Source organism: Caretta caretta, chromosome 8 (genome assembly GCF_965140235.1).
Source record: "Caretta caretta isolate rCarCar2 chromosome 8, rCarCar1.hap1, whole genome shotgun sequence".
NCBI classification, from domain to species: Eukaryota; Metazoa; Chordata; order Testudines; family Cheloniidae; genus Caretta; species Caretta caretta.
Window position 1 is genome coordinate 72,967,029 of NC_134213.1, and position 26,531 is coordinate 72,993,559.

At 38.0% G+C, this 26,531-nt stretch overlaps 1 protein-coding gene across 7 annotated transcripts in view; it reads left to right on the top strand.

Moving 5' to 3' along the window:
- The window catches only part of DPYD (dihydropyrimidine dehydrogenase), a 656,679-nt gene extending 639,004 nt beyond the window's left edge, over window positions 1–17,675 (top strand). For all 7 annotated transcript variants that reach the window (XM_075131602.1, XM_048859648.2, XM_075131603.1 and 4 more), the window contains 3 exons: window positions 1,285–1,428; window positions 11,344–11,484; window positions 16,082–17,675. In XM_075131602.1, coding sequence (XP_074987703.1) covers window positions 1,285–1,428; window positions 11,344–11,484; window positions 16,082–16,252 — 456 coding nt within the window. In that variant the 3' untranslated portion in view covers window positions 16,253–17,675. The remainder of the gene's footprint in view (window positions 1–1,284; window positions 1,429–11,343; window positions 11,485–16,081) is intronic.
- Window positions 17,676–26,531: the final 8,856 nt, after the last annotated feature.

Genomic DNA, 26,531 nt, shown 5'->3' on the forward strand with positions numbered 1-26,531 from the left:
GTAAATACCAGCAGGGGAATAGAATAACTGTTAATATTATTTTTAATTAAAGTATTTAAAAATTATTCAGAGGACACTACTAAAAGGTACTGTGTCAAACCCTGGAATGTTTTTTAAGAATTTATTCTAAAAATTCATGTTGACGTTGTCCCTTTAAATTTATTGTGATGACATTGTTTCCAGTTGGACATGCTTGACATGCTGAAATTATTACAATGAATTAATGCTCACGATAACAATCTAGGATATTTATCCCCCGCTACTAAATACTAATTACTGTAATATAATTGCACTTAGACTAGACTCTGAGCTTAGTTTATCCACTCCATTTAAATGCGCTCAAATAATAAAAAAAACAAGTTTTCCCAGGGCTCATTCTGTTTCATAAGTAGGAACCAGGTTTTTCAGTTATTTTTAATTCACAGCAATTTACTCGGTCACGCGGACTTAGTAAGCAGTAGTTTTCCAAATCTCTACCATCTAGACAAATGATTGTGGGTGAGAGGGTCTCTAGTAATCTTTTGAAACTTGAACCAGCAGTTCTAGGATGTTGGCTGAGACAGAACATTTTGGCATTCAGAGATGTCTTCCAGCAGCAGTATTTGTCTAAGCAAGCCCAGACATTAAAAAGAGAGTGAGGACTGTGAATAGAGGTAGAATTATGAAATGAATAAAATTAAATCATCTTAGTGTTCACTTGGCATTTGTTAGCATTACTACAACAGGCCCTGATTCGAGGCATCATATCACAAGGATCTGTGTGTGCTTTATAAAGTCAATGGGCACATCCATGTACCTTTAAAACTATAGTTAGTATAATAGGGTATCATAGTGGGTGTAATATTGAACAATGGTGGAGTTTCTTAAGCTGATCTTTACTTTTATGATTATATAATATATAATACATATCTTTCCATGTACTGTAAAAATAAAGTTGAGTTTGAATTATTTATACAAGGTGATCAATATTTATATGTGTACAATACAACTGCACCATGGGAGGTTAGGAGTTTGTTGAATGTTGTCTGCAGTACAGCCATTTTTTTGTTAGTGTATTATGTTAGTGTATAATTCAAACTCTGTTATTGTTTTGAGGTCAGATTTTGAAGTTATGTCTCAGTTTTATTCATTTCTTAGTAAGAATCCCATCAACTTCAATGGGAGCCTTCCTGAATAAGAAATGAATCAACACTCAGCAAGACCTTCGGATTTGGCCCTTTGTTAATATTCATTTATGCGTTTTATATACTTGCTAAATAGCATATTTTCTGGTTTTCAATTTAGAAACTGCCTAGTTTTGGACCTTACCTTGAGCAGCGCAAAAAGATAATAGCTGAGAACAAGATTAAACTGAAGCAGAAAACCACAACTGTTGTACTGCCTGAGAAAAAGCATTTTATTCCCAAGAAGCCCATTCCAGCAGTCAAGGTAACAGAATTAAATAAATATATTTAATAGTGATCAGCCACCGCACTGCTGATGCAAACAATTATTATTGGCTGTTGAGTTGGTTATTGTGTTTGTAAGCTTCTTATACAACATGAAATAGAGTGTCAAGAAAAAGACAACCAATTTTCCTACGCAGGCTCTCAGAGCTTTTAAACAAAGTTGGTGGGAAAAGAGTTGTGTTTCACATGTAGAAGTGTGTGTTCTTCTCCCTAATGACACTTGTCAAATTCAACAGGCATCTGGGAAGCAGAACAAAAAAGGTGCATGTGGGGAGAAGATGGTATTTTGAGGAATAAATGTAAGGTAAAAATGTTCAAAAGTCTCCATTAATTCTGGATGCATCCATTTTTGGCTGCTCAATTTGAGACACCTAGATCTCGATTTTTAGAGGTGCTGAGTGCTCACATCTCTCACTGATTTCAATTGAAATAGCAGGTGCTCAGCATGTGTAAAAATCAGGACCTAGGTTTTCAAACTGGATACCTAAAACTTGAAAATTTTGGCCTAAGTGATTTCTCTGATTTCTCCTAAGTCACAGAGTGACTCAGCGATAAAGTCAAAATAAAGCCTCAACTCTCAGGTCTCATATGTCACAACCTAATGTTCATTCCTATATACCTGAGCTCTCCCTGCTCCTTCCCCACCATAATAATGACACAGTAGCCAATAATTCCAGTAGGGAAATTACAGAAGATAAGTGTTCTAAGGCCACTTCATATTGCACTCAGACAGACCCAAGGGCTAAAAAGATAAAAAAATCTATCTCGATCAGTGCAGCCTCCCCCTATGATACAAAATGAAAATGACTTCTGCTAACCTTCCCGATCACATAGAAGAATTTCAGTCAATCAAGGACAAAGGAGAAATACCATGTGACTTTCATTATGTGACCTCGTCTCTGTGAACTAACCCATCAAATGAAGCTTGAACTTGAAATACACCACAAACAGTGGTTTAATAAAATTTATAGCTATGCAGAGAGAGGGAAAAGTTTTGCAAAAAGTTTGCAAATACACATAACTTTCAGAGTTTGCCAACACAGCTAGAAGTCAAAAGTAGGATAATTTTGAGCACTTCTGCATCTTGTGTCAAACAGGTTGCATGGCTCTATTACCTCCACTTCTTTTTTGGTTTCATTTTGAGTTAGATCAGTAAGTGGATAGGAGGCCCACTATCCTCACCCAGGGTGCTGCAGGCAGCCATATATGACTCAGTAATGATATTCTTTCCTTTCTTCTGGTATTGAACCAGTGCTCCAGAATGGTGTTCAGACACTGTGCTGCTGTGACTAAAAAACTAATGTGGTCATTAAAAGATCCCATGTAAAAGTACTGGTGTTATTTCTGATTTCTTGGCCAAAATTCTAATATGGAGTATTTACAATCTGCCAAATTCCGCTTTTTGCCCCCACCCCATAATTTAAATTTGATGTGATATTCATCTCCTGACTCAAAACATTGTGCAGTTTGGTTGTGTGCTTATTAACAGCACCCAGAGATGGCTGTATTATATTAGTGGATGAAGTGATTCCTACATACCTACATAGAGAGAGAAAATGAGGGCCATAGAAATAGGCATACTGCATGAGACCAGTGGTTCATCTAGTCCAGTATCCTGTCTTCAACAGTGACTGGTCCAGATGCTTCAAAGGAAGATGCAAGAAAAACCATAGTGGACTATTATGGAACAAACTGCCAAGTGAAGTTTCTTTCTAACCGTTCCTTATCAGATCTATGCCCTAAAGAATGAGTATTTATATCCCTTCTTAAACAAATGTAACTCTGGATGTTCTCATTGTCCAGCTTGTGTCTAATCCCTTTCTGAATCCTACTGAGGCACTGATTTCAATGATATCTTGTTGCAATGAGTTCCAGAGGTAAATTGTGTTTTTAAGAAGTATTTGATCAATTTTCGATTTTGTTCTTTCAATTTCATCGATTGTCCATGTACACAGTTTTGCTGATTTATACATTTCATTATTTTGTACATCTCTTTCACTGCTCCTCCTTTTTCCATGGCCATAACGTCTTTCATTTTCTGTTTCTGAATCTACTCTGTTTTTAACATAACTTTTTAAAGATGGGATTGCTGGAACTAAACTGATTGTTCTAGGGCTTTGTATACTATTGATTTGTACAATGATATAATTGTAATATTGGTCATGTTTTCTTCTGTTCTGTTCTCTATGTATCCTAACATTTTGCTTGTTTTTTGAACACCATGACATACTGAACAGAGGTTTTCATTAAGCTGTCTACATTCATGCCCAACTCATTTTCCTGAGTGGCTTCAGTTAAATTATATCATCTCAACTGGCATAAGTAGTTCAGAGTATTCATTCTGATGTATATTATTAGCTTTTGCCAACATTGAATGTTACCTGCCATCATGATGCCCATTTACCTAGTTTTGTAAGGTAAATCTGAAGTATTTCAGGGCTTCTGTAATATTGTCTAATCTAAACGCAATGCAGATTTTGCCAGTTTACTGTTCATCCTCTTTTCCAGAGTACTGCTAAACATATTAAACATCACCCGTCCTAGAACAAAACCTCGCAGCATCCCCTTGTGTTAACCTTTTATCATTTTGAAAATTGATCATTTTATTTCGATTCTTTATTTTCTGCCTTTTAGCAAGATTCTAAGCCATCGCCAGGACTCTGTATTTTCCATAATAGTATCTAAAACAGACTTTCTGAAAGTCCAAATAAAAGTTGCCGACTGCTTCTCCTTTATTCACTACTTTTGTTGGCATGCTCAAGGAATTCTAATAGATTCAAGAAGCACAATTTTCCTTTACACATATTGTCTTGTGTCTATCATATCATTCTATGTTGTTGGCTTTTTTGTTTGTTTGTTTGAATTCTATATCTAGTTAACAAATCAATCAGTTGACTTGCTTTACCACAGTAAACCTTACAGATTTGTAAATCACAGAGCAGCCCTTCTTGAAAAGACGCAACATTTGCTATTTTTCAGTCTACTGGCTGATTTTCATGAGATTGCATATTTTTGTTAGCAGCTCAAGCTCACCCATCAGAACTCTCGGGTGTAGCCTTGAGGTCCTGGTGTCCAGTTCCTCTTTCATTTATCAGTTTGTTCCAGCTTCTCTTTTGATACTGCTATCTCTGACAGCAACTCACTTTCATTATCAGAAAGAGTAGGTATCTCCCCAGCATCTTCTGTGGTGAAGACTAATGCAAATCATTTAGCTTCTCAGCAATGTACTTATTCTCTTTAATTACTCCCGAATAGCGGGACTCCCCTGGAGTGACTGATTCTTTTTACAATCTATGGATGTATAGGTTGTAAAGCACTCAAATGCTATGATCATGAGAACTATACAAATGCCTATACAGAAATAAATAACTGATTTGGGATCCCTCAGGATAAATATTGTTATATAAACATAAGAATGCGTTATGAATACATTTATGGCTTGATGCTGAATCATTTTCTTCAGTGCTTACTTCATCATCACCATCATGTCTCACAGATTTGAGAACCTGTTTAGCCTTTTCGTAGAATAGGCTTTATTTTTCTCTTACACTAATTTAGCACCCACCAGTCTTCCACATTATATACTCCAGACTTTTACTCTGTGTCCCCCTACTCTCTGTTGCTGTTGACATGTGAGTGCTCAAAGAATCTAGCAGATGAACCTTTCATTCACTTGTGTAATATGCCAAAATGGATCTTTAGATCTGAAAATAAACAATAAGATCACAGACATATGTGCTCTCTTTGGATTTCATCTAGGAAACATAATACTAGTATTGTGCACTGTCCTGTAATAAAAGGATTCCTTTCAATGTATGTCCCTCATCTCTTGGGCACATTGTGTTTTACAATGTTTTACAACAGTAAACAGTAAACCAAGCATGAACTGTGAATTTTATTTTAAAATACAGTTTTGCTAATATGGTTAATGAAAAGCTAATCACCTTAAAATACTTTACAAGTTACCATTTAAAATGCAGTTATAGTAATAAAAGTCACTGTGTAAAACCAACACCATCTTACTCAACAGAACTGCTCCTTGTGTGTATTCAAAATCGTATCTATTTACTTTCATGACAAAATGAGTTTTAACTGTTTTTACTCTTGTTAGCACCAGTAAGTCAATAGCTAATGGATTCTACTCTGATTCACTTCTAAGCAACAGAATTGCTCATTAATTGCAGTTGCCGACCCAAATTCTGCTCTCAGTTATACCTGTGCATCCCTATTGATGAGAACAGGGCTGCACAGGTAAAACTGAGGGAAGAATTCAAAACCAGTGTGATTGCATATAGAATAATTAAGGACAGAATTTAGCTTGCAGGATTTTATTGCTGGTGGTAATGCACAAGCAAGAAAGAACACAGCTTGACTTTTAGAACCTGCCCTGTGTTTTCAGGGCTGGTAATTAGCAAAAACATCATCGTACTGTAAACTGCGAAAATTTAATCTGGAGGCCACTGAGAGACAATAAACATGGAACCCCTTGATGCCATTTAGAGTCATTTTTTTGGTGTGTAACTGCACTTTAAACAAAAAAGCCAGCTATTTTTTGCTTCACTATTTTTTTCCAAACATTTACTTTTTGATCCAAGCAAGAAGCTCTGAGGTATTTTGAGACATTGCACCTGTAAAACATCATGTAAGTACTATCAGTGTTTCTTTACTCATCTAAATATACATGGCACTTTACCGCTAAATAAAGACAAAGATCTTGCTCTAAAGATGACACTAATAAAAAAAAAGAACTGTCCAACGGTATAAAAAAATAATTTTCACAATATTTTGGAGCCACAACAATGACTCTTTACAGTTTGTAATATATATATGTTTGACACAGCATATTGTGGTAAACATCTCCTCCTCCATAGTTGAGATGCTAAATTCCCACCCCAGTGTATTCATGTGTGCTGTAAGAAGCAGCATGGGAGTTTGCTAAAAGTTTGAAAACTTAGCACAACACACACCATTTTTTAATTGTCATCTCTGGGGAAGATTCCTTAAGATTAATTTATTCCATATACTTATGGGAATGCCTAGTGTTCCTAACACTGGACTATTATGATCATCTAATCTGACCTGCTGCATAACACAGCCCATAAAATTACACAAAGTAGTTCTCGCATCAAGTCCATAAATGATTCTTGAACAAGAGCATAGCTTTCAGATAGACTCCAATATTGATTTAAAGCCTTCCCATGTTAGAAGATTCCACAACATCCCTAGGTAAATTGGTCCAGGTTAATTATGCACACTGTAAAAAATGTGCACCCTATTTCTGGTTTGAATTTGTCTAGCTTCAGCTTCCAGCCACTGGATCTTGCTATACCTTTGTCTGCTAGAATCTTCTACCCTCAGAAATCTCTCTATGTCGATACATAAAGACCATGAGCAGTCAATGGAAAGCTGCATCACTTATGATACACTGGTTTTATATAATTTCAACAACTCTAAAATGAAGATGTAAAATTTAGTACACAGAGACACCATGTGGATTCATGACACACAGTGGAGGATTCTGCATCTATTAGTCAATGAAGAGATCACATAGTATCTAATATTGCGATAGACCAATTGATTACACTATTTAAAACTGTGAGAGGTATAATACGAACAAGTGCGTATGTACTCTTTAGCAAGCATGGATCTGATTTTTGCAATAAGATTCCTTGGTCTCTGCAAGATTCCCAAACTGAATTCAGTAGCAACCTGGAAAATGCACACACTCTCTTTTTTCTAAGTTAAATATGAAAATACATATGAAAATTAATTTCTATTCATATTTATGCTATCCTCAAATATTCAGTGTGCCATATTTTTATGCTGAAAAGGCACTAATACCCTGTAATTGTTGTCAAGTGAGAGCTGAAGGTCTCAACTGTTGGCAAAGAACAGTTGAAGCACTTAAGCAGGCGCTGAGGTGTTACAGAAAAGGCAGTTGAGTAATTTGGCACTGGGAAAGAGATGCATCTGCACTTTCCTTTTCCTTCTGTGTGCGGATATGGTGGTTGACTTAGCAACCATTGACAGAAACTTCCCTCCCCATACCCCCACACAGATTCTGCTACTGCATTATAGTGATGGCTAGGTGCCTTAGCTGAAAATGTCACCTCATACTATATAATAATATTGTCATTTAAATTATCATTGTTAACTCTCAGAGTTCAGGCCAGCTTCTAGAGATGAATGGGAGCCATTCACACCCCTCAAACTCTATGCAGGCTCAGGAAGACCAGGCAGCATCAGTCTACATTTAATTCACATTTTAAAGCTTTCCTTTGCAGTCATAACAGCTAAGATTATATGTATCTTGTTTTGAGAGGTAGCATCCGGGTGATCTGGGAGTGCTGAGCATCTCTGAAAATAAGGTCATACCGAATAATAATAAAACCCCTTAGTTTTTGAATCCCAGTCCTGCAGCAATTTGTGGTTTCTGAAATTTTAGGAAAATAAGGCTTTGGATATGGTTAATTTAATAAGTAATACAAATATAAATAAAAGCAGATTATTAATATACATTTACATATTTCACAATGGACAGCATTTTTGAGAGATTACAATAGGATGGAACAGGAAATTGGTTATTCAAAAACTAGATGCAAGGTACATTGATAAAATACCTTGTATTCCTGGATAATAAGTATTTTTGCATGTTCCATTGAAGAGTACAAGAGGAAAAAGGGGGGAATTTTACATCAGATATTTTGATCATGCAGATGATAGCTAAACTGTTTAAAGTGCAGTTCTTGTGTGCAGTTCTAGACAGAGGTTGTCTATTTCTCAGATGTAGCTTAACCTGCGGGGGTTTCAATTGGCTCGGATCAAACCCATAATGATAATCACAATTATTCCCTGATCTAGTATGGAAAATTAGTAGAAATTCAGTACCGCTGCTCCTATAACGTACTTTTAGTTATGCATATTTTTGAAGCAAGAGATAAAATTTACCTTAGTGTCACACAGCTTTCATTATTTAGTCCAAATTTATCTTAATTATGTAGAATCTTTAACATTATTTTAACAGATTTTGCAACCTCTGGTCCTTTGTTAAAAGACAATTTAGAGAGCCCCTTCGCACAGTATCTAGGCACCTTACAGAACTATGCAGCTTTTAAAAATGTGTTGGTGTTCAATCCCCCCACAGTCAGAAAGCAGGAAGTTAAATAGCCTATAACAGCGTAAATCCCAAACCTGAAATTCACTGTGTTCCACACAAAGTGAATTGCCATAATCAACAACTTTCTGTCAATGGTTTTTAGCAAATCAGACAATGCAGCAAGGCATATTAAGTCAGAGGTATGTACAGGGAGTTGCCTTGTCCGATGGGAAAAATTGAGAGTTTTGTTGATTTCATGATTTGGTTGAATTCAGTTATATTTTCCCCCAAGATCACTGTCCATGAGGCTAGTAACACAGTAACATTCTTTTACTGCCAATGCCAGTACACACATTAAAAATATAGGGCATTAAAAATTCAGCATATGCTAACAGTTAGCACACAGCAGTATCTGAAATACCTGGTTTCCCTGTGCTTGGAATATAGAGTAACTATGGCAGCTTTTTAATACAAGCACTGTAGAATACTACTTTTAATATAGATATATATAACTACACAGTCTTCTTTTTGTGCAGACAGGATGTGAGACAGGGAATACTTTCCATGTGCTTTGGGCACAGTTGATTGTGTATATTGATTCAGGGCAAGATAGCGAATCACCCCATTTGCTTGTCAAGGGTGAAATCAGGTCACCCTCTGCAATGAGCTTTGTGCTAGAATGTTTCCACCAGGAATGTTATGGAGCAACCTTTGCAGCAGCTCCTCGGAGGCTACTGTAGCCCATCAACTACTGATTGGGCTGCCTGCAGCTGCTACAACTCCCTCAGGAGAGGGTTTTGGGCAGTGGAATGTCATTGTTATTGACCCAATGACCATGTCCCCAAATCACAGGCAAGTGAGCTGTAGCTCACAAAAGCTCATGCTCAAATAAATTGGTTAGTCTCTAAGGTGCCACAAATACTCCTTTTCTTTTTGCGAATACAGACTAACACGGCTGTTACTCTGAAACCAGACAGAGTAAGGAGTCTCCCTGCCCCTCACTGTGTGGGTTATCTGTATGGTTACTGCAAGGAAGAGACACAGAGATAGCAAGCCTGAGTACCGCTAAACACTGTGTTCTGCTATGCTTTATAAAACAGTTACAACTGTTTTTCTCTGTTGTTGAAGTATCTTGCCACTTAATCTGATGAACAAATAAACAAAAAGAACAATAAGAACAGGAGTACTTGTGGCACCTTAGAGACTAACACATTTGTTAGAGCATAAGCTTTTGTGGGCTACAGCTCACTTCATCGGATGCATAGAATGGAACATATAAGAAGAAAATACATATATACGTACAGAGAAGGTGGAAGTTGCCATATAAACTGTGAGTGAGAGGCTAATTAATTAAGATGAGCTATTATCAGCAGGAGAAAAAAACTTTTGTAGTGATAATCAAGATGGCCCATTTAGACAGTTGACAAGAAGGTGTGAGGATACTTAACTTAAGGAAATAGATTCAGTATGTGTAATGACCCAGCCACTCCCAGTCTCTATTCAAACCCAAGTTAATGGTGTCTAGTTTGCATATGAATTCAAGCTCAGCAATTTCTCCTTGGAGTCTGTTTTTGAAGCTTTTCTGTTGCAGAATTCCCACCCTTAAGTCTTTTACTGAGTGGCCAGAGAGGCTGAAGTGTTCTCCTACCAGTTTTTGAACGTTATGATTCCTGATGTCAGATTTGTGTCCATTTATTCTTTGCGTAGAGACTGTCCGGTTTGGCCAATGTACATGACAGAAGGGCATTGCTGGCACAATGAACAACGGCATGGGAATGTTCTGCATCATGTGAGAAAAACCAAAGACAATCACTGTAACATACTCTTACAGTGTTTTCTTTGGGGGATAGCTGAGGACAGTTAAATTAATCCCTAGAGACTTGAGTCCTATTCCCCTCTCTGCTATCAACTCACTCTGTAATCTTGGACATGTCATTGAACTTCTATGTGCATCTGGTATTCCATGTGTAAAATGGAAATATAATGCTTACCCACCCTACTAAAGTGCTGACAAGCACAACACACAGGAAGCACAAAGTGGTTTACATTAATGTTTTCTCCCTTTTGTTTATTAAGAGAGATGAACTTGTTTGCATCTGATGTGTCACATTTAGCCTTCTCTAAGTATAATTGCATGCATTTTATTCAGCAAGTATTTAGGGATCTGCAAACTTCCATTCACACAGGTAGTCCGCTTGAAAGCAAAAGTGCTGTTTCCTTGAATAAGGTTTTGCGGAATGAGGCCCCGGTATTGTAAGTTTGAAATACAGAGCTGATTTTCAAGCCATTTGCTTGTCTTTCTAAGGAGAGAAAAGCAATTGTTGTTCTCTTTGTCCTTTGTTGTTTAAGGATGCCCCTTTCTTTTCGTGCAGTGAGTTCTTAAATCTGTGCTAATGAAAAGTGACCAAGGACACCCAGATCGCATATGTCATGTCACTTCTCTTTTGTGTCCCATTTTGTCCCCTGTAGTGCTACACAATGTTGGCCAAGCAAAAATTAATTAAATAGTGCATTTAAAATCAAGTGCTAAATGTGGACAGACAGACACTTGTAGATCTTCCTGCAGTTTAATTTTATATACATTCAATACCCTTTATCTACATTTTACGATAGAGGAAGTGTGAAACTTGGCAAATTTTAACATTTATTTCAAAAACTGTAAACATTGCCGTAGTGTCTGCAAGAAACTCCCATGTTAAAATACTGTAGAATGCTCTTATATGGCCATAAAAAAACAACTAAACCATAAAAAAACCAAAACTTGGGTATCTTCTAAATGATTCTGTTTTTTCTCCCTAGGATGTAATTGGAAAAGCACTGCAGTACATTGGAACATATGGTGAGCTTAACAACACAGAGCAAGTTGTGGCTCTGATTGACAAGGAAATGTGCATCAACTGTGGCAAATGCTACATGACCTGTAATGATTCTGGCTACCAGGTAAGAACATGGCTGTAATTAGCAAAAAAGCACAGTGAGTTATCTTTCTGTTGCTGAGACAGAAACAATCCACCTTCTGTTAACGAGCATGTGACAAAAATAGCTGTATAAAATATTGGCTTTTAACACCAGCATGCTCCCAAGCTATACTGAGAGAACCCTGACTGATCCAATTGTAGGGGTTGTCCATGCACCAGTTATTGTGGACTTTGTCGGAGATTTGTGTTGAATAGAACTGAAACTCCACTTCACAGCCTCTTTTAGTCCCTCAGAAGTTATCTCTATGACATCTACATCATCAGGAGTTTTTTGTTTTACTTTGTTTTGGTTTTTCGGTTTTGATGGGAAGTAAATAAAGGAGGACCCAGTATGGACTGCTGCAAATTCAATTCTTCAAAGGTTCTCAGGTAACTAAGGGAGAGGGGGCAGGATTCGCCCCATCAAGCCCACAGGGCAGTGAGAAGAAACCTGTTCAAAAATCTAAACCTTGCCTGAGGTTTGTCAAACTAACTAACTTGGAATCAGCCCTGATTTGGGAAAAATTTCCAGTTCTCTGTGAATCAACCCTCCAATATGATGAACTAACTTCCACAGGGATTAAAGAAGAGACTGCCTGGTAGGTTGATACACCCAGAAATCACTGCACCTGGCATATGTCATTATTTTGAGTTGGGAGAACTGTTCAAAGCAAACTATGTATTCCTTGAATTCTACCATGTACAGTAACATATAGTTCTGAGAAATTCACTGTTAATTCTGTGAACTATTCCTTGCCCTACCATTGCATATCTGCAGGATTTTGAGGGACTTACCCATCCAATAAGAAGATAAGATAAGAGCCGGGATCAGCCATTTTAGGTGACCTGTTCTCTTCTCAAACCAAAGCAGGATCCACTAGAATCCCTATAGAAGTCAATACTCCTTGCAGTATTAATTTTCATGACTCCTGCACACCCAGTATAGGGGGCTGTGTTTTAACTAGGCAACAATGTTATATTTTTCAGTGGCTTTTACTTTATTTTGAATTCAGTATGTTTGGTAGTAAAACTGATTTTTAACTAAATATAGTAAGAGAAATAAACCTGTCTTTGTAAAAATCACTTACCACAACAATTAACCTGGGGAAAAGCCAAGCACTTAAAAGACTGCTAAGAGAAAATGAATATTTAATCTAAACCCAGACTTTGCTATGGCAGTAGACTAATTTTTTTAGTAATGATGCTGAGTGTTCCTCCTGGCCTAGGAGCCTGCAGGGCCCTCTCCCCTTAGCTGGATCATAAGTAGCAACGCTCCCCAGGCTTTCACAGCATTCTTCTGCTCCACTGCAGGGTCAAGCCCTATAGAGCAGAATTCCTTGGTTCAAATCTCCATTCAGTCCACCAAACCATGTCATAGTAATGGGAGAGTCATGAGACCTAAGCTTTCACCCAACTACCCTAAGCTATTTTATTAGCAAAAATTATCCCAATAGGAAATGGTTTTAATGTTGTAAATGCAAATGCAGTTTTAAAATTCAAATTCAAAAAGCCATTTTTGTCATTTTGAATCAAAATTTGTTTGGTAAATAAAGCAGTTAAACCATGATAAGTCTTTTAATCACTCTGTGTAAGGACATTAGCGGTCCTCTGGGTCCTTACACAAATAGAGAAACATGGATACACACTGGACAAGAAGTTCCAGATTACTAAACACGCACAAGGGCAGCACTTGTTTTCCTCTTACACAGCTATTGCTGTCAGCATGTCCATTGGCAGTTTTCAGGCTGGAGGAGTGTGAGTTTTCGCTGAGGTGGGGCAGGCAGATCAGACTGCAAGTCTGGCAAAGGTTACCTGGCAATATGCAGGATATCGTAAGTGCCTGCATGCACCAAGCAAGCAGTTTGTAAAGTTGATTTAGATAACAGAGGTTACCAGAAAATGAAGCACTCAGAGGCATCTGACGCCATAGAGGCATTTCCAAAAAAAAAAAAAAAAGGGGGGGGGAGGGCTAATGCACAGAAAGCAAAAAACCAAGCAGCGCTCAATATGATAGGACTGTGTGGGACACAGAGGACAAGACAGACCCACAATAACTATCTCTGTTACAAAAGATCATTATGGTGATGCCCTTATAAAAAGTTCTACAGTATTCTACAGTAACAATCTAAAATACTGGCCCTTACGATGACAATACTGCAGTGTTGGGGGATTTTACTGTAGAATAGTACCATATTTATAGTAAGGCTAGATACCCCAAACAATCTTCCATGGGCTAAAGTGGAAAAATTTACTTAAAACACCTGCCTAAATTACAGGTTCCATGTGCCAGACTAATCCAAAATACATAATATAAAGACCTTTCTACATAGCAGGTAGGAATATGCAGGTGTGGCTGAGGACCATGGTAGCATATCTCCAAACACACAATGGTGGCAAGAGTGTGAAGGGGGCCAGTGAGCCATGCATAGGAGAAGATACTCTGATTTAAGATAGAGACCATGGCTCAGATCCTCAGCTGATATGAATCTTCACATTTGTGAAGCTACACTGATTTACATCAGCAGGAAATATGGCCCTATATCTACTTGTGTCTCCTCACTCTCTTTGTGGTTAAAGAGGTGGCTGTTGCTGCCTCTTCGCTTCTAATTATTGTGCCCACGAAAAGGAGAAAGCAGCACTGCCTTTAGCAACCACAAGAAACTGCCCTTTCTGCTCTGAAGTGCATGGAAGTTTTGCAGTAATGTTTTCCCTTCCATAAGATTTCTCACCATAGGGGAGAATGTAGCCCTTAGGGAGGTAAGAGTTGATTTCACATTTAATGCAACTTGCTTTGATATAACTTTAAAAAATCAGCAATAACCAAAAAAAAAAACCAAACAAACCAGACAGACCCCTGAGGCTTTTCATGATGCAAAGAACGTTTTTTTCCATCTATTACTTGCAAAGGGATCAAACATAAAAAACAACCAATTTGTCTTCTGCTGAATGCAAATTTTTGTGTTTCCAACATATATTCAGCCTGCTGAAGTTTCTGCAGAGACTTCACTTAGTATGACTACAGCAAAAAGGTGTAATTAATGTGAAGTTGAGCACAAATGAATCAGAACTTCTGAGATAATCGTTGCCACATCGCCATGTACTATCCCCTTCAAGAAATGCATTGTCAATAGAGATAGATGAACTAGTCCTTCTAACATACAAAACCTTTATTTCTCTCTCAAACCAGACCAGAACTTGGAGGTTCAGGCTGGTTAAGTTAACACTTTAGAGAGTGAGATGTCAGCCTACTGCTACTATATTCATGGGCCTCTTTACTAGTGGAACACCAAAATACACATTGGGAAACTTCAGATCTCTTGTTCTCTTGAGTGTCAGAGCTTGGGAAGGCCCAGAGAAGGCCATATTTAAAGCAATCAGTGCTGCTGCTGGAGCAGACTGTAGAACCTCTCCTAAAAACACTGCCTGTGATTTCAGAAGGAAACGAATACTCCCTTTCCTCCAAAGCCTGCCTGCAAGTAATTGAAGAGAATCTCACCAAGTTCCCAATATTGGAAATACCTGCGTACGTTTCACTTTACACAGTGTCAGTAATTTCATTAAGGTCACTCTACCTACTCCCAGGGCATGAAGATGAGTGCCTGTGTAAGTCTTATGCCCCATGAGTCTCCTTTGATTAATGCTGGTACAGTAGGGTAGGAAAAGGCCACATTCAGAGCCCCAATTATCATACATCAGAAGATCTTACTAGTAATACATTGCAAGGGAAGAATGAAAGTTGTAGGGGAAACTTTTAACATGGAATTCCCTGACTTTTCCACTTTAGTTCTCAGCCGGTACAAAGTTTCCTCCTCTAATATACATAGCCAACATTTTGTTTGTTTCTTTTTTACTCAGTTTGTTCCTTAATCAATGAAGAGTGTGAAGTTAGTCTGATTTTGTTTTTTAAACTGGTCTTTTATAGGTGACTTATTGAAGCTACAGTTATGACTTTGAATTAAAAATAATTTTCACGCTAATCATTAATGAGGGCTCAGTCCTTGGAAACGTCAGAAATTAAGCAGCCCTGTCTGCTCCCGGCCCAGATATCCCTTTTAACTTTCTAAGGCTTGCAAATAAAATGAATCACAAGTGGCAAAGTATGTGCCATTCCTCACTAGATTTTATTAAATTAGATTGTTGCATCTTGCAGAGACTAAAAGTAAAAAAACCCCACCCATGATGGTATTTGCAGTCTGTCTCACGTAGAATCCATACAGGACTGGTCTGGATATCTCTTCTGTACCAATAAACCTGGTGAATTGCTGTGTTCTGAAAGATTTTCCTCCCATGAAGGAAAAATATCTTAATGGAAGTTTAAACTTTGTGGGCCATATTCATCCTTTGTGTAACTCAACTTACGATGCAGGGCTTTCAGCAGAGAGTAAACTGGCCCTACAGTTCTAATTTTCAAGTGTTTTTGCCCCTAGAATTTAAACTGTTGCTATAGCTGCAGTGCAGTATCACACACACACACGTCTTGAAGCACAGAGTACTGTAGTACGTAAAATGCAGATACTAAAATGGGGCTATTTCTGACCTTTTCGATAAGTGACATCAATACTATTTATTTCTCTTTGCAGGCTATACAGTTTGATCCAGAAACCCACCTGCCCACTGTTACTGACAGTTGTACAGGCTGCAATCTGTGTCTCAGTGTCTGCCCTATTATTGACTGCATCAGAATGGTTTCCAGGACAACACCTTATGAACCAAAGAGAGGCCTGCCCTTAGCTGTGAACCCAATGTGTTGAGGTGATCAGTCCAGCCGTTACTGTGAACTTTACATTTCCTGGATGCGGTAAATTTGCTTTCCAATTAGTACTTGAAATTTTAACTGTATTAAAACACGTAAGGTTGATAGCCCTTATAATGATGGCTATTTTCTCCAGTGATTATTTTAAGGCAAACGGTTTTCTTAGATTTCAGAGCAGCAGCAGTTAGTCAGTTATTAGCTGTCAGTCGTTCATTATGTAAAGCACAACTTTTTCTTTTGCAAATTGCTGTAGCTGATGTTTAAGCTTTATAGAGTTTCTAGTTTTAAACATAATTGAGCATTTTTTAACTAACTGCAATTCAGCATACAAGGAAACGGTTTCCAAGGAGACATTTTGTAATTAAACATTACATTTAATTTTTAAAAAGTTTCTTTGAAATTGTCATTAGCTACGTACTATGCAAACAAAGCAGTGCAGGGTGCTATTTGTCTATGAAAAGAAGTGAAAGGCGCTTTAAAATAGCATTTCCAATCTGGACTGATCGCTTTCAACTGCTACAGTGTACAAAAGAGTATTTTCTTAATGCTTCCTCAATGCAACTTTACATTAGACTCTTCTAAAAATAAATGTGCTAACTATTGACCTATATTGAACTCTTCACATTTATGACTTGAATTGGTGTCTAGATTTGGATTTCCTCTATTAAACAATCGCAGCACACTTCTTAAAATTGTTTAAACTGTGTTATTACAAAATCCAGGTGTTACCTCAGGTTTTGATTATTAGCAACCTGTTTTCTGCGTAGACGTATTCTAAATAAATAACTTTTTAATTATGCCAATTAATGCTTCAGCAGCTATAGTTCAAAGATTTCATTACTTGAGAATGGAATATTTACCTCTCTGTGTCCCTCGATGGCTACGTCTACACTATGAGTTAGGGGTGCGATTTCCAGCTCAAGTAAACACGTTCGTGCTAGTTCCCATCGACCTAGCACGAGCTGTGCCTGTTCTGTCTGTGCTACGGTGGCTACACTGCTATTTATACTCATGCTCGCACGAGTACGTGTATGCGAGCTGGGAATCACACCCCTAGCTCATACTGTAGACGTAGCTTCTATGGTACATGTACAGGGTTATTCCCCCCTCCATTATTCATCCTTAGTGGTTATGTTTGGCTACAGTAATGTTACAGCCCAAACAAAATATAGATTTGCCAGGATTGCTAAAGAGCCTTAGCCTATTTTTCATTCTCACTAGGAGCTGTCTCATACAAATGTATTGCTATTTTCTTTACTCATGTCTGCATACAAAGCCATACGTTTCATAATAATAATGTATCTGTTCAGTTAATTATGTGATCAGGAAAATTCATAACCTTTGATTATACACATTTCAGAATTTTCTGTTCTTCTGTTTGCATATGTATTCCTAATTATAAATAAACAGCATTAATCAACTTGGGGTTTTTTTGTATATATTCATTTACTGAACAGGTTTTCTTGTATGTGGCATCTTAAGTTTGCTGTCAGGTGGTCTTTCATGATCCTAAAATTCACTCCAAGATAATTAATAAGTTAAGTTACATATGCACGCTTATTGTTTAGGGTGCCATGTTACGTGCTCCTCACCCCTCTCAAAAATCTCTGTCCTCCTTTATCCTCATCCTTCTTTTCCATGCTCTGACTCCTCCTCCTCCCCCACACACACACATATTTTGCCTGTCTAGCTTTTTTTAATGGGTCATTTACCCTGCAGAAAGTATCTCCTCTACTCGGGCATAATCTGACAGCTCACTCGTACTTGATGTGACCCTTTGGCAGTTATGGACTTTAGTGACTCAACTAAAAGCTTTCTCTTGCTCTCTCCTTTCATTGTTTGCACACTGAGGTGGTAACAAATGTTTGTGTTGCTTATCAAATATTTCCATGGAATTTTGTTGGAGGCCTTGGGCCTCTATATCCCATAATAATATCTTATCCGTATCTCAGCTGAAGGGCTTTCACCATGAGAACAAACTCCATCTGTTGGGAGCATTATAGGAGGAGCTAGGTCTTGAGATTCTAAACATACAGCCTCTGAATCTTCTTCAGTCAAGAAGCTGGTTGAGAAGCAGTGTATGCTTGGGGGAGGGTTGCATAAAAATGCTACAGGAAGTCCTCGACTTTACGGCATTCGACTTAACGACGAACAGCGCTTACAACGTTTTTGAATTGCCCCCCGATTCAACTTATGACAATTGGTTTTGATTTTATGACCTCGGTCCTGCAATGGAGTGTATTGCGGTTCTGAGTTACAACGTTTCAACTTACAATGCAATGTTCAGGAACCAACTGTGTCATAAGTTCGAGGACTGCCTGTATTCTGAACCTCTGCAGCTATCATCTTATGACCATGGTTAGTAGATGTATGAAATGGTGGACATGTTATTCCAGGCCATATTGGTGCGCTTTAACTTTTCTATGGAATGTCAGAAAGCACACAGCCATCTTTGTCATGTTATGTAATTCTGTTCTGGGGTGCTACACTTGCTCAACTATCGTGCTATACATCCATTTCTTTGCCATACCTGACTTCACTACTCTACTGGAGACTGTCCCACTTGGTAAAATGGCTTGTCATCAATATATAGCACCATAAGAGACCTGCCAAAAGTATCATAAACATAGACAGCAGTAGATGGCATACTAGCAAAAACATCATCACATATGTAGCAGCCAAAATCCAGGCTTTTGCTACAATTCATTTACTAGGGAGGGTAAGAACAGTCATGCAGTTCAGGGGTTTTTTTTCCTCGTTATATCCACAATCTGAGGTAATATTTTTGTTTCCAAATGCATTTATTAACTAATGCTTTCTAACTTTGACAAACAATGGTAAATCACATTGTAGGAATCCATAGACAGGACTCCACAAGGAACTCCTACATTTCTTGCTGACTGTCCTTTGAGTCATCAGGATGCGGTGGCAACCTGGTTAACAAAGTCATGCCAAAGTCCTTCACCTTACAGGCCTTTGCATCTGTTTTAGGGACATTTTGGCCTTGTTTAATGAGCCAGAGAAACAAAACAAAGAATCTGACCTACATTGCAAATACTGTAGTCAGGCATGTGAATTTTCAACAGTGTTAGGGTACAAAGTGAGCTCCTATAGTTCAATGATTTACTTGCATGTTTAAGGAAATATGGATGGGTCAGATTCTTGACTAACACCAAGACAAGCAATCCTTATAAAATAGTGTAACCCCATACTTGACAAAGTAAATTATACTAGAAATACCATAGCTCATCCCAGTCTGCTCTACTAACGCATTCTTAGTCACATCATATTCCTGAATAGAGAGAGAGCTTCAAGTTTAATGTATGCATTGCAGTCCAAGAACTCCGTAGACTAGCTGCCAGATCTGCCTGTGTGAATCCCAATGCACTCATGCAGGTTCATTGGAAAAAGCTTTGCCCTGCTAACAAACTATATGTTTTTGGACTCACTAAGATGAGCAAGTACAATATTTTCAAGGTATAGGCTTGACAAAACATATTTCTGAAGAATTAAATGGCATTTAGAGAAAAAAGTGTTCATGTTTGTAAATTAAATAGTTTGAGCTGTCAACAAAATTAAAGATAGACTTTTGTGCATGGAGATCATGTTTGGACTATATTGATGAGCTTACAACTACACAGTGCATCGCAGTATACGTGTACATTAAAGACTTATCAGATGAAGTCTTGTTTATGTTCCCTTTCCTCCATAAAGCTGTGTGGAAGAGGAACAAACAGCATGACTTTTTTGGAACTACTGCTGCACTACATCATTTATTCCAGAGACTAGCACTGGTTACACACTGTAACCAAGGAGTAGGCTTGTCACCAGTTCTCAGATCATTCAAGGATCTGCTAGAACTAAATCATGTCTGCGCTCTCCTGATCCTGGGAAGCTGGTGCCAGAGCAGCCGAAAGGTGCCTGTCTTACTTGTGGTGCCTGTCTATGCGTTTCTGTGGCAGCTAGGGCTTTCCAGATTCATGGTCAATCCAGCCACACACCACATTTCCCATCCGTACGTCCCTGTGGTTGCAGCAAAAAAGATCTGGCCTAATGCAGTCCAAGATTACGCCTACAGTGTGTAGCAAGATATATAAATATAGTGACAAACATAGCTAATTAGAATGACAAACTATTCTATATGTTAAATCTTTCTGCTTCATTTTTATGAACTGTAACATGGGGGCTGGATATTTTGTTAATATTTTATATTTTTCCACATATAAAATAGTCTTTTTCAATAAAATATTTATTTTCTTGGCAGCAGTTTTACTTCACCATGCTGCTCTGTTTCTTTGATGAACTGTGGAAGATACGTTTTCATTGGCAACATCTGGCAACCTGGCACACTCTCTAGGCAGCTGGATTGGTAACTTTAGAGTTGCTTCTGGGTCTTTCCTATAATTAGTCTGCTTATGGGCCATCTGGGTTGCTTTGTCTTCACTGTTACCATTTTCTCTTTTTTCTGAAGAATTTGTGTATTGTACATTTAGTCATTTGAGAAAAGTTATTAATAAATCTATCCTCTGGTTTGTATGCAAGTCCTCTCAAATTTCCAGGCTACCTTTGCTTGCTCATAGAAACACCATTTGGAGTCCTAATTCTGCTGGGTTAGCCCTTTTTTTTTTTTTTTTTTTTTTTTTTTTGTGACATTGGAGTAAAATTTACAGCTTTTGCAGTGCAATGAACTTGCAGTTTTTTCTCAGCAAGTGAAAGCAGATTACTTCCTTGAGGATATGGTCCCTAAACAAAATAAAAATTATGAATGCAGAGGATTCTAGTTAAGCAAAATAAAGGTATTGTGTCAAAATACAGTCTTCTTTTCATTGTAAAGTTACTAATTATTTGCAAAAGGATTCTATGTACCCTAGCAGGTAAATAGGAATCAAACAATTTAAATTTACCCCTGGATGTGAAGAGGAGATCCCCTTCCCATTATAGCATGGCAGTTGGAAAACCTAATTTCTGTAAAATGAATCTCTCAAAACCACTAACAAAACTTTGGCTTCACTGGGGTTGTGTGTGTCCCTGCAGAACTGAAAAAACAGCTCTAGTCAGCACAGCACAGGGAGCTCCAACATAGGGTAGATTTACAAAGTTGGGAAGATTCAGCATAACAGCTTCTTCTAGCTCAACCCTCATGGCTGGAGGTGAAGGACCATGGACAGGGTTCCTGTGCATTGTGGCTTCTATAATGGTCCCTTGGGGCCACAGGAAGGTGAGATATGTTAGAACTCCCCTGCGGCTGCTTAACTTGTGCCAGGGGCACACAGCAACACCAATATGACAGGAGCAAATTGTGGTTTAAATCCACCAGTGTGCCACACCCTACTTGTGAGGTACCATGTAATCCTCAGTCACAGCCTGGGATTGGGGCCGTAAGCAATGTAATTTCATGCTTTTCAAATGCATGTTTATTACAGACAGTAGCAGCCATTGTTTTATAATATGTTTAAACAAAGTATTTTTGTTTTCAGGGACCTTAAAGTTGATATTGTTAAAACTAGTCCTCAGAATTCCTCCTTAAAACCTGAGAGATCTATTGTTACATTTCAATCTAGAAATGAGCAGGCAATGACAAATTTCTCTTTTGGATGGCCCAAACCTGCCTATCAGATTTACACATGAACAACTAGAACTCATCATCACCTAAAGAACATTTTCCTCACCCTTCTGTACTTGAGACTACTTGTAATCACAGCTTTTACTTGCACTTATTGGAGACAGGTTTAGGCCCAGTAACTGAAGAAAATGATATCCAATCGCTGAAGTTAATGTTTCACAGGAAATGAGCTGACATTATCATGCAAATTAGACAGCCTGAAGATAAAATCACCCACTTTGATTATGAGGGTGCTAGGTACAGAATTTTATATGTCTGATTTCTGTGGTTGGAGTCAACAGCTGCAGTTTCTTTCAAAGGAGAGTAATATTCTCTGTTGTTTTATGGAAATTTAGGCTGATTCCAAGTTTGACAAATCTTATTATAGCTGAAGAAGGGGTAAGTGCCAAGAATATAACTGGTCTTCCATTTTGATCTACAGTTGCATCAAGAGCAGAGGGCTTAGTGCTGCAAGGTGCTGACTACCCTCAAATCCCATTTACTTCCTTCCTAAGCACCCCACAGGATCCAGCCTAGGCAGTCCAAAGAAATGAAGAGAGAAGTAGAAATCACTATTTTCCCTTAATGTATCGCTGGATCTCAAGCAAGAATTAGTAGCAACTCTTCTCCCACACATAAACACTGCTGAAGAAGCAGAGGGTTTTCTTTTTTTGTCTAGAGACAAATGAAAACAAAAATGATCTTCTGACAACAGTTTTTATCATAATACGGTACTCCTGTTTTTTTAGCATTTGGGAGTTTTCTTAATAATTGTGTCTATGACCTTGTGTTTGCAAAATATAAGTGAAAAGAAAATAAAAAGTCTTACCTTTGTCAATGTGAGCCACCTTATAAGATTTTAAGTTCAATTATTTCTTAATAAATATCTCCGCTACCTTTCCAGTGATTTGATATGCAACAGTGCGTTTGATAATTGCAGCCCATTCCTCTTGTATATTTCCTGATTTGCCTTCACATTCAAAACAGTCTCTTTTTTCCTTTCTTTTATTTTCCCCCTTTTTAAAGAGCCCCTTTTTCTACTCTCCAGATCCTTCCTTATGATTGTGCACAGGTAAACCTCTTTCATAAGGTTTACTGTGTACAAACATATATGCCATTTTATACTACTGGTCTATTTATTGGATTAGCTAGAGGATTTGATGCTCAAGCTTAAGATGATATTGAAAACACATATCACTTCTATTGTAGCTAAGAAAATCAGCTTTAGAATTAGAGAAACCTTGAATCAGACATTATGTATAGACCTTTAGCTTTTTATCATGGCTGTTCTTTGTTGCTATGGCAACAGAATTAACCATTTCATTAATATAATAGAATAAAACACATTTATTCATTTCTACACTCCTGGATAATCCACATTCAGGCTTCAATACATTTGGTGAGTTTGTATCCTTTCTCTCCCTATTCCCAAATATTTTCTCAGTGCTTCAAAAGGTTGTGGAGGTTTAAAAAAAAAGCTATATATTTTATAATTAAATTTACCTTGGTTTCATTGGCTGGCTTCTGTTAAGTGTCCCCTGAGTAGAGAAACAAATTTCAGAACCAGCAACCTCTGAAAGCAGGAAAACAGTCATTTAACCTCATATAATAATGAAAAGCACTTGCTTCTGATCAGCCCTGTGTGCTAAGATTGACAAGATGTGTTCTATTGTAAATGCTAATGGGTCCCTCATCAATGTACGTTACCCAAAATGTTGCTAAGCCATAGTTTTAAAAGCAGGTGCAGTGATACACGCTATATTAGTATTAATGTGCTCCCAGTTGTGCCCACAGTTTGTGGTGGCGAATGAGAGCAAATGTCCCATTGCAAGGAAATTTTAATTTCAAAAAGTCCAGCAGAAAGGCACTACCAGTACAGCACTATACCATGTGGGGGGTCATTGCACATTTACATTTATACTGGTACACTTTTTTGGGGGGGGGGGTGTTGATCCTTAGTTCTGATGGGCGTGCGCACAGTGCACCTCAGAAGGGAGATGCAAAAATGACTTCATTCTCTCCTTTGCAGTACCTTCAGTGTAAGTCTGAGCAACTTAAAGCCTGCTCTATCTCTGAATGGGCCCAAGGAACTGCTATGGGACCTAAGGATCAGCCAGACATAAGAGACCCGTCTAATCACATCCCACTCCTCCCCAAATACACACCACAACAGAGAGGGAAGTGGTGGCACATGGACCTTATTTCTTGCTTGATACCAACGGTTTCTAAACCTAATTCATTTAACAAAATGGATATGTAAGAATGATGTCATTGTTGTATGTTAATTGTATTGTAACATACAATTGTATGTAATTGTATTGTTGTATGTTAATGTACTTTTAATTATATGCAGAAAGAAAGGGATTGGCCTATTCATTCTCACATGCTGCTTCCAAATGCCTTTACAGCTATTAATGATTATTTATGTATTTATTTGCACTAAGACAGTAACTGCATATCCCAGTCATGGACTGAGCATGCCTTGTGATAGGCACTTTATACACATAATGCAAAGCCAGCCCCTGAGCAACTGAGGTCTTGGGTTTGATCCTTGTATGTAAGGCTGTTTAAAATAACTAAGTAAATCATATATTTCCCATTAAAAATAATAAACAGGGACACTAAAGGTAAAGTAGTCTCATCAAAGTCCATGGTACTGCTCAGGTGCGCAGGATCAGGCCCCAAAATTGCATTAGCTGTACCAAATTGTACCATTCTGCCAGGATATGATATTCTTGGCGTTGCTTCCCTCTTCTGCACAAGAGGGCAGCGTTTCACTAAATCCAAGGAGCTCTGGAAGAGCTTTGTCAGTTTGCAACAAGGCTACCACATGCAATATCTCACTAATTGTTTGGATTTTCTAATTGTTTCAGTCACAAGTAATTTAATGCATAATGTAAGCTATTGCCTAGCTTATAGCTATTAACTAGCTATCTAAAGAAAGTATGTATCCCTAATGTGTCAGGAATTCCAAAGCTTGTTAACTATTTTCCTGTCAGCCCTAAGATTTGAGTGGTACGCTGCAATCCAAATGTTTATATTACTACTGACATTTTATCACCAATGTTACATAAATATTTGAATACCTTATTCCATGGCGGTCTACAGCTGTCTTTTTGCAATGAATGAAAAGTGTAACCTTCAGGTTATGATAACATACATGCTGCTGAGTCGCAAAACTTGAAGATATGTGTTTCTATGCTCAGATGTCTGCTTTATCCTAATTATCTATGATATGGATTTGAGGCCTTACAAGGAAAGTGGGTGGCATTGAAATGTCAGCATTTACCAACACTTACCACATTACAACATCAGTGATACTGTAGCATTTCTTTATTTAGTACTCAAAATTTACCAGCCATTTGCATACACTGGTATCAGAGATGCAGCAGTTATTATTTTCTATTCCAACTTTCTAGTGGACATCACTGTATGTGAAAAAAAATCATTTCTAGAAGGACAATTAAAATTGCAATTAGTAAACAAAATAAAATTGGTGACATATTCATAAAGGAGGGAAAGAAAACTGTTATTGTTGTTATATATGCACTCAATTAGCCAGATTTGACTATAAACAGAAATAAACTGATTATAAAATATTATAGAATTTCAGTGAGAAAAGACTCAGGGCCTTATCATTTAAACAGTGGTGGAACATTTCTGAAAGGAAGCTTAAGCAAACAAACAGGCTTACATGTAATTTATCTGTTGTACGTTCCTTATAGAGTTACACATTTCAAACTCCTATTTCTAAGCAAGTTAATTGAGCAACTAGTGAAGAGCCATCTCCAGGTATATTTGTCCAAAGCAAATAGCATAGATCTTTCCCTATTAGGCTTCAAGCCAGGTTGTGAAGGAGAAACAGTGTCAGAAGCACTAATGGACCTTCTCCTGTGCTCCCTGGCTAAAAAGGACACATCTGTACCCATACCCTTAAAATGGGCCATTGCAGTCACCATGGAACATCACTGGTTATTGCTGTCCTCCTGCAGAACTGTGGCAGGGGTGGGGGCACGGTCAGGGAAACTCTGATGTGGGCTGAATACTTTCTAGAAGCCCATACCCACAGGATGGGGATGAGCATCTGCCCCTTGGCAGAAGAGCCTTCATGTGTGGAGTATCACGAGGACCAGTACTCTCTCAAGTCCTATTCAATATTTACATGCTGCCACTGAGTGAAATTCTCTCTCTCTCTCTGGGTTCAAATAGCACCAACATGCAAAAGATACTCAACATTGTTAATTCTTTATGCATATGTGAACACTGCCATTTCCATCTATCCCACTGCATGGACTAGATCTGCAAATACCTGAGGATGTGTAGCCTGAAATTAAGTCCAAATGAAATAGGGTTATTGCTCGCAGCAAAAGGGAATGCTTTCAAGAGCTTGCTGCCATTATGATATCTTTATCAATAAAGAATGTCCTCATGGGGCATCTTTTGAAGTCCTCAAAGTCTGTAGCCTAGTGGTTCTTTAAAGTTCGCACCGGCATTAGATTCTCACATAGCACTGGTCACAATGTAAGCATTCTGCCTCCTGTGACCAACTAGTAAACTACACCCTGGACTGTCTGGGTGGCCTTGTCATACGTACTTTCAGGCTAGATTATTGCAATGCCAAATACTTTGGCTTGAAAACAGCCACCCTGAATACATTGCAATAGGAATGCAGGAG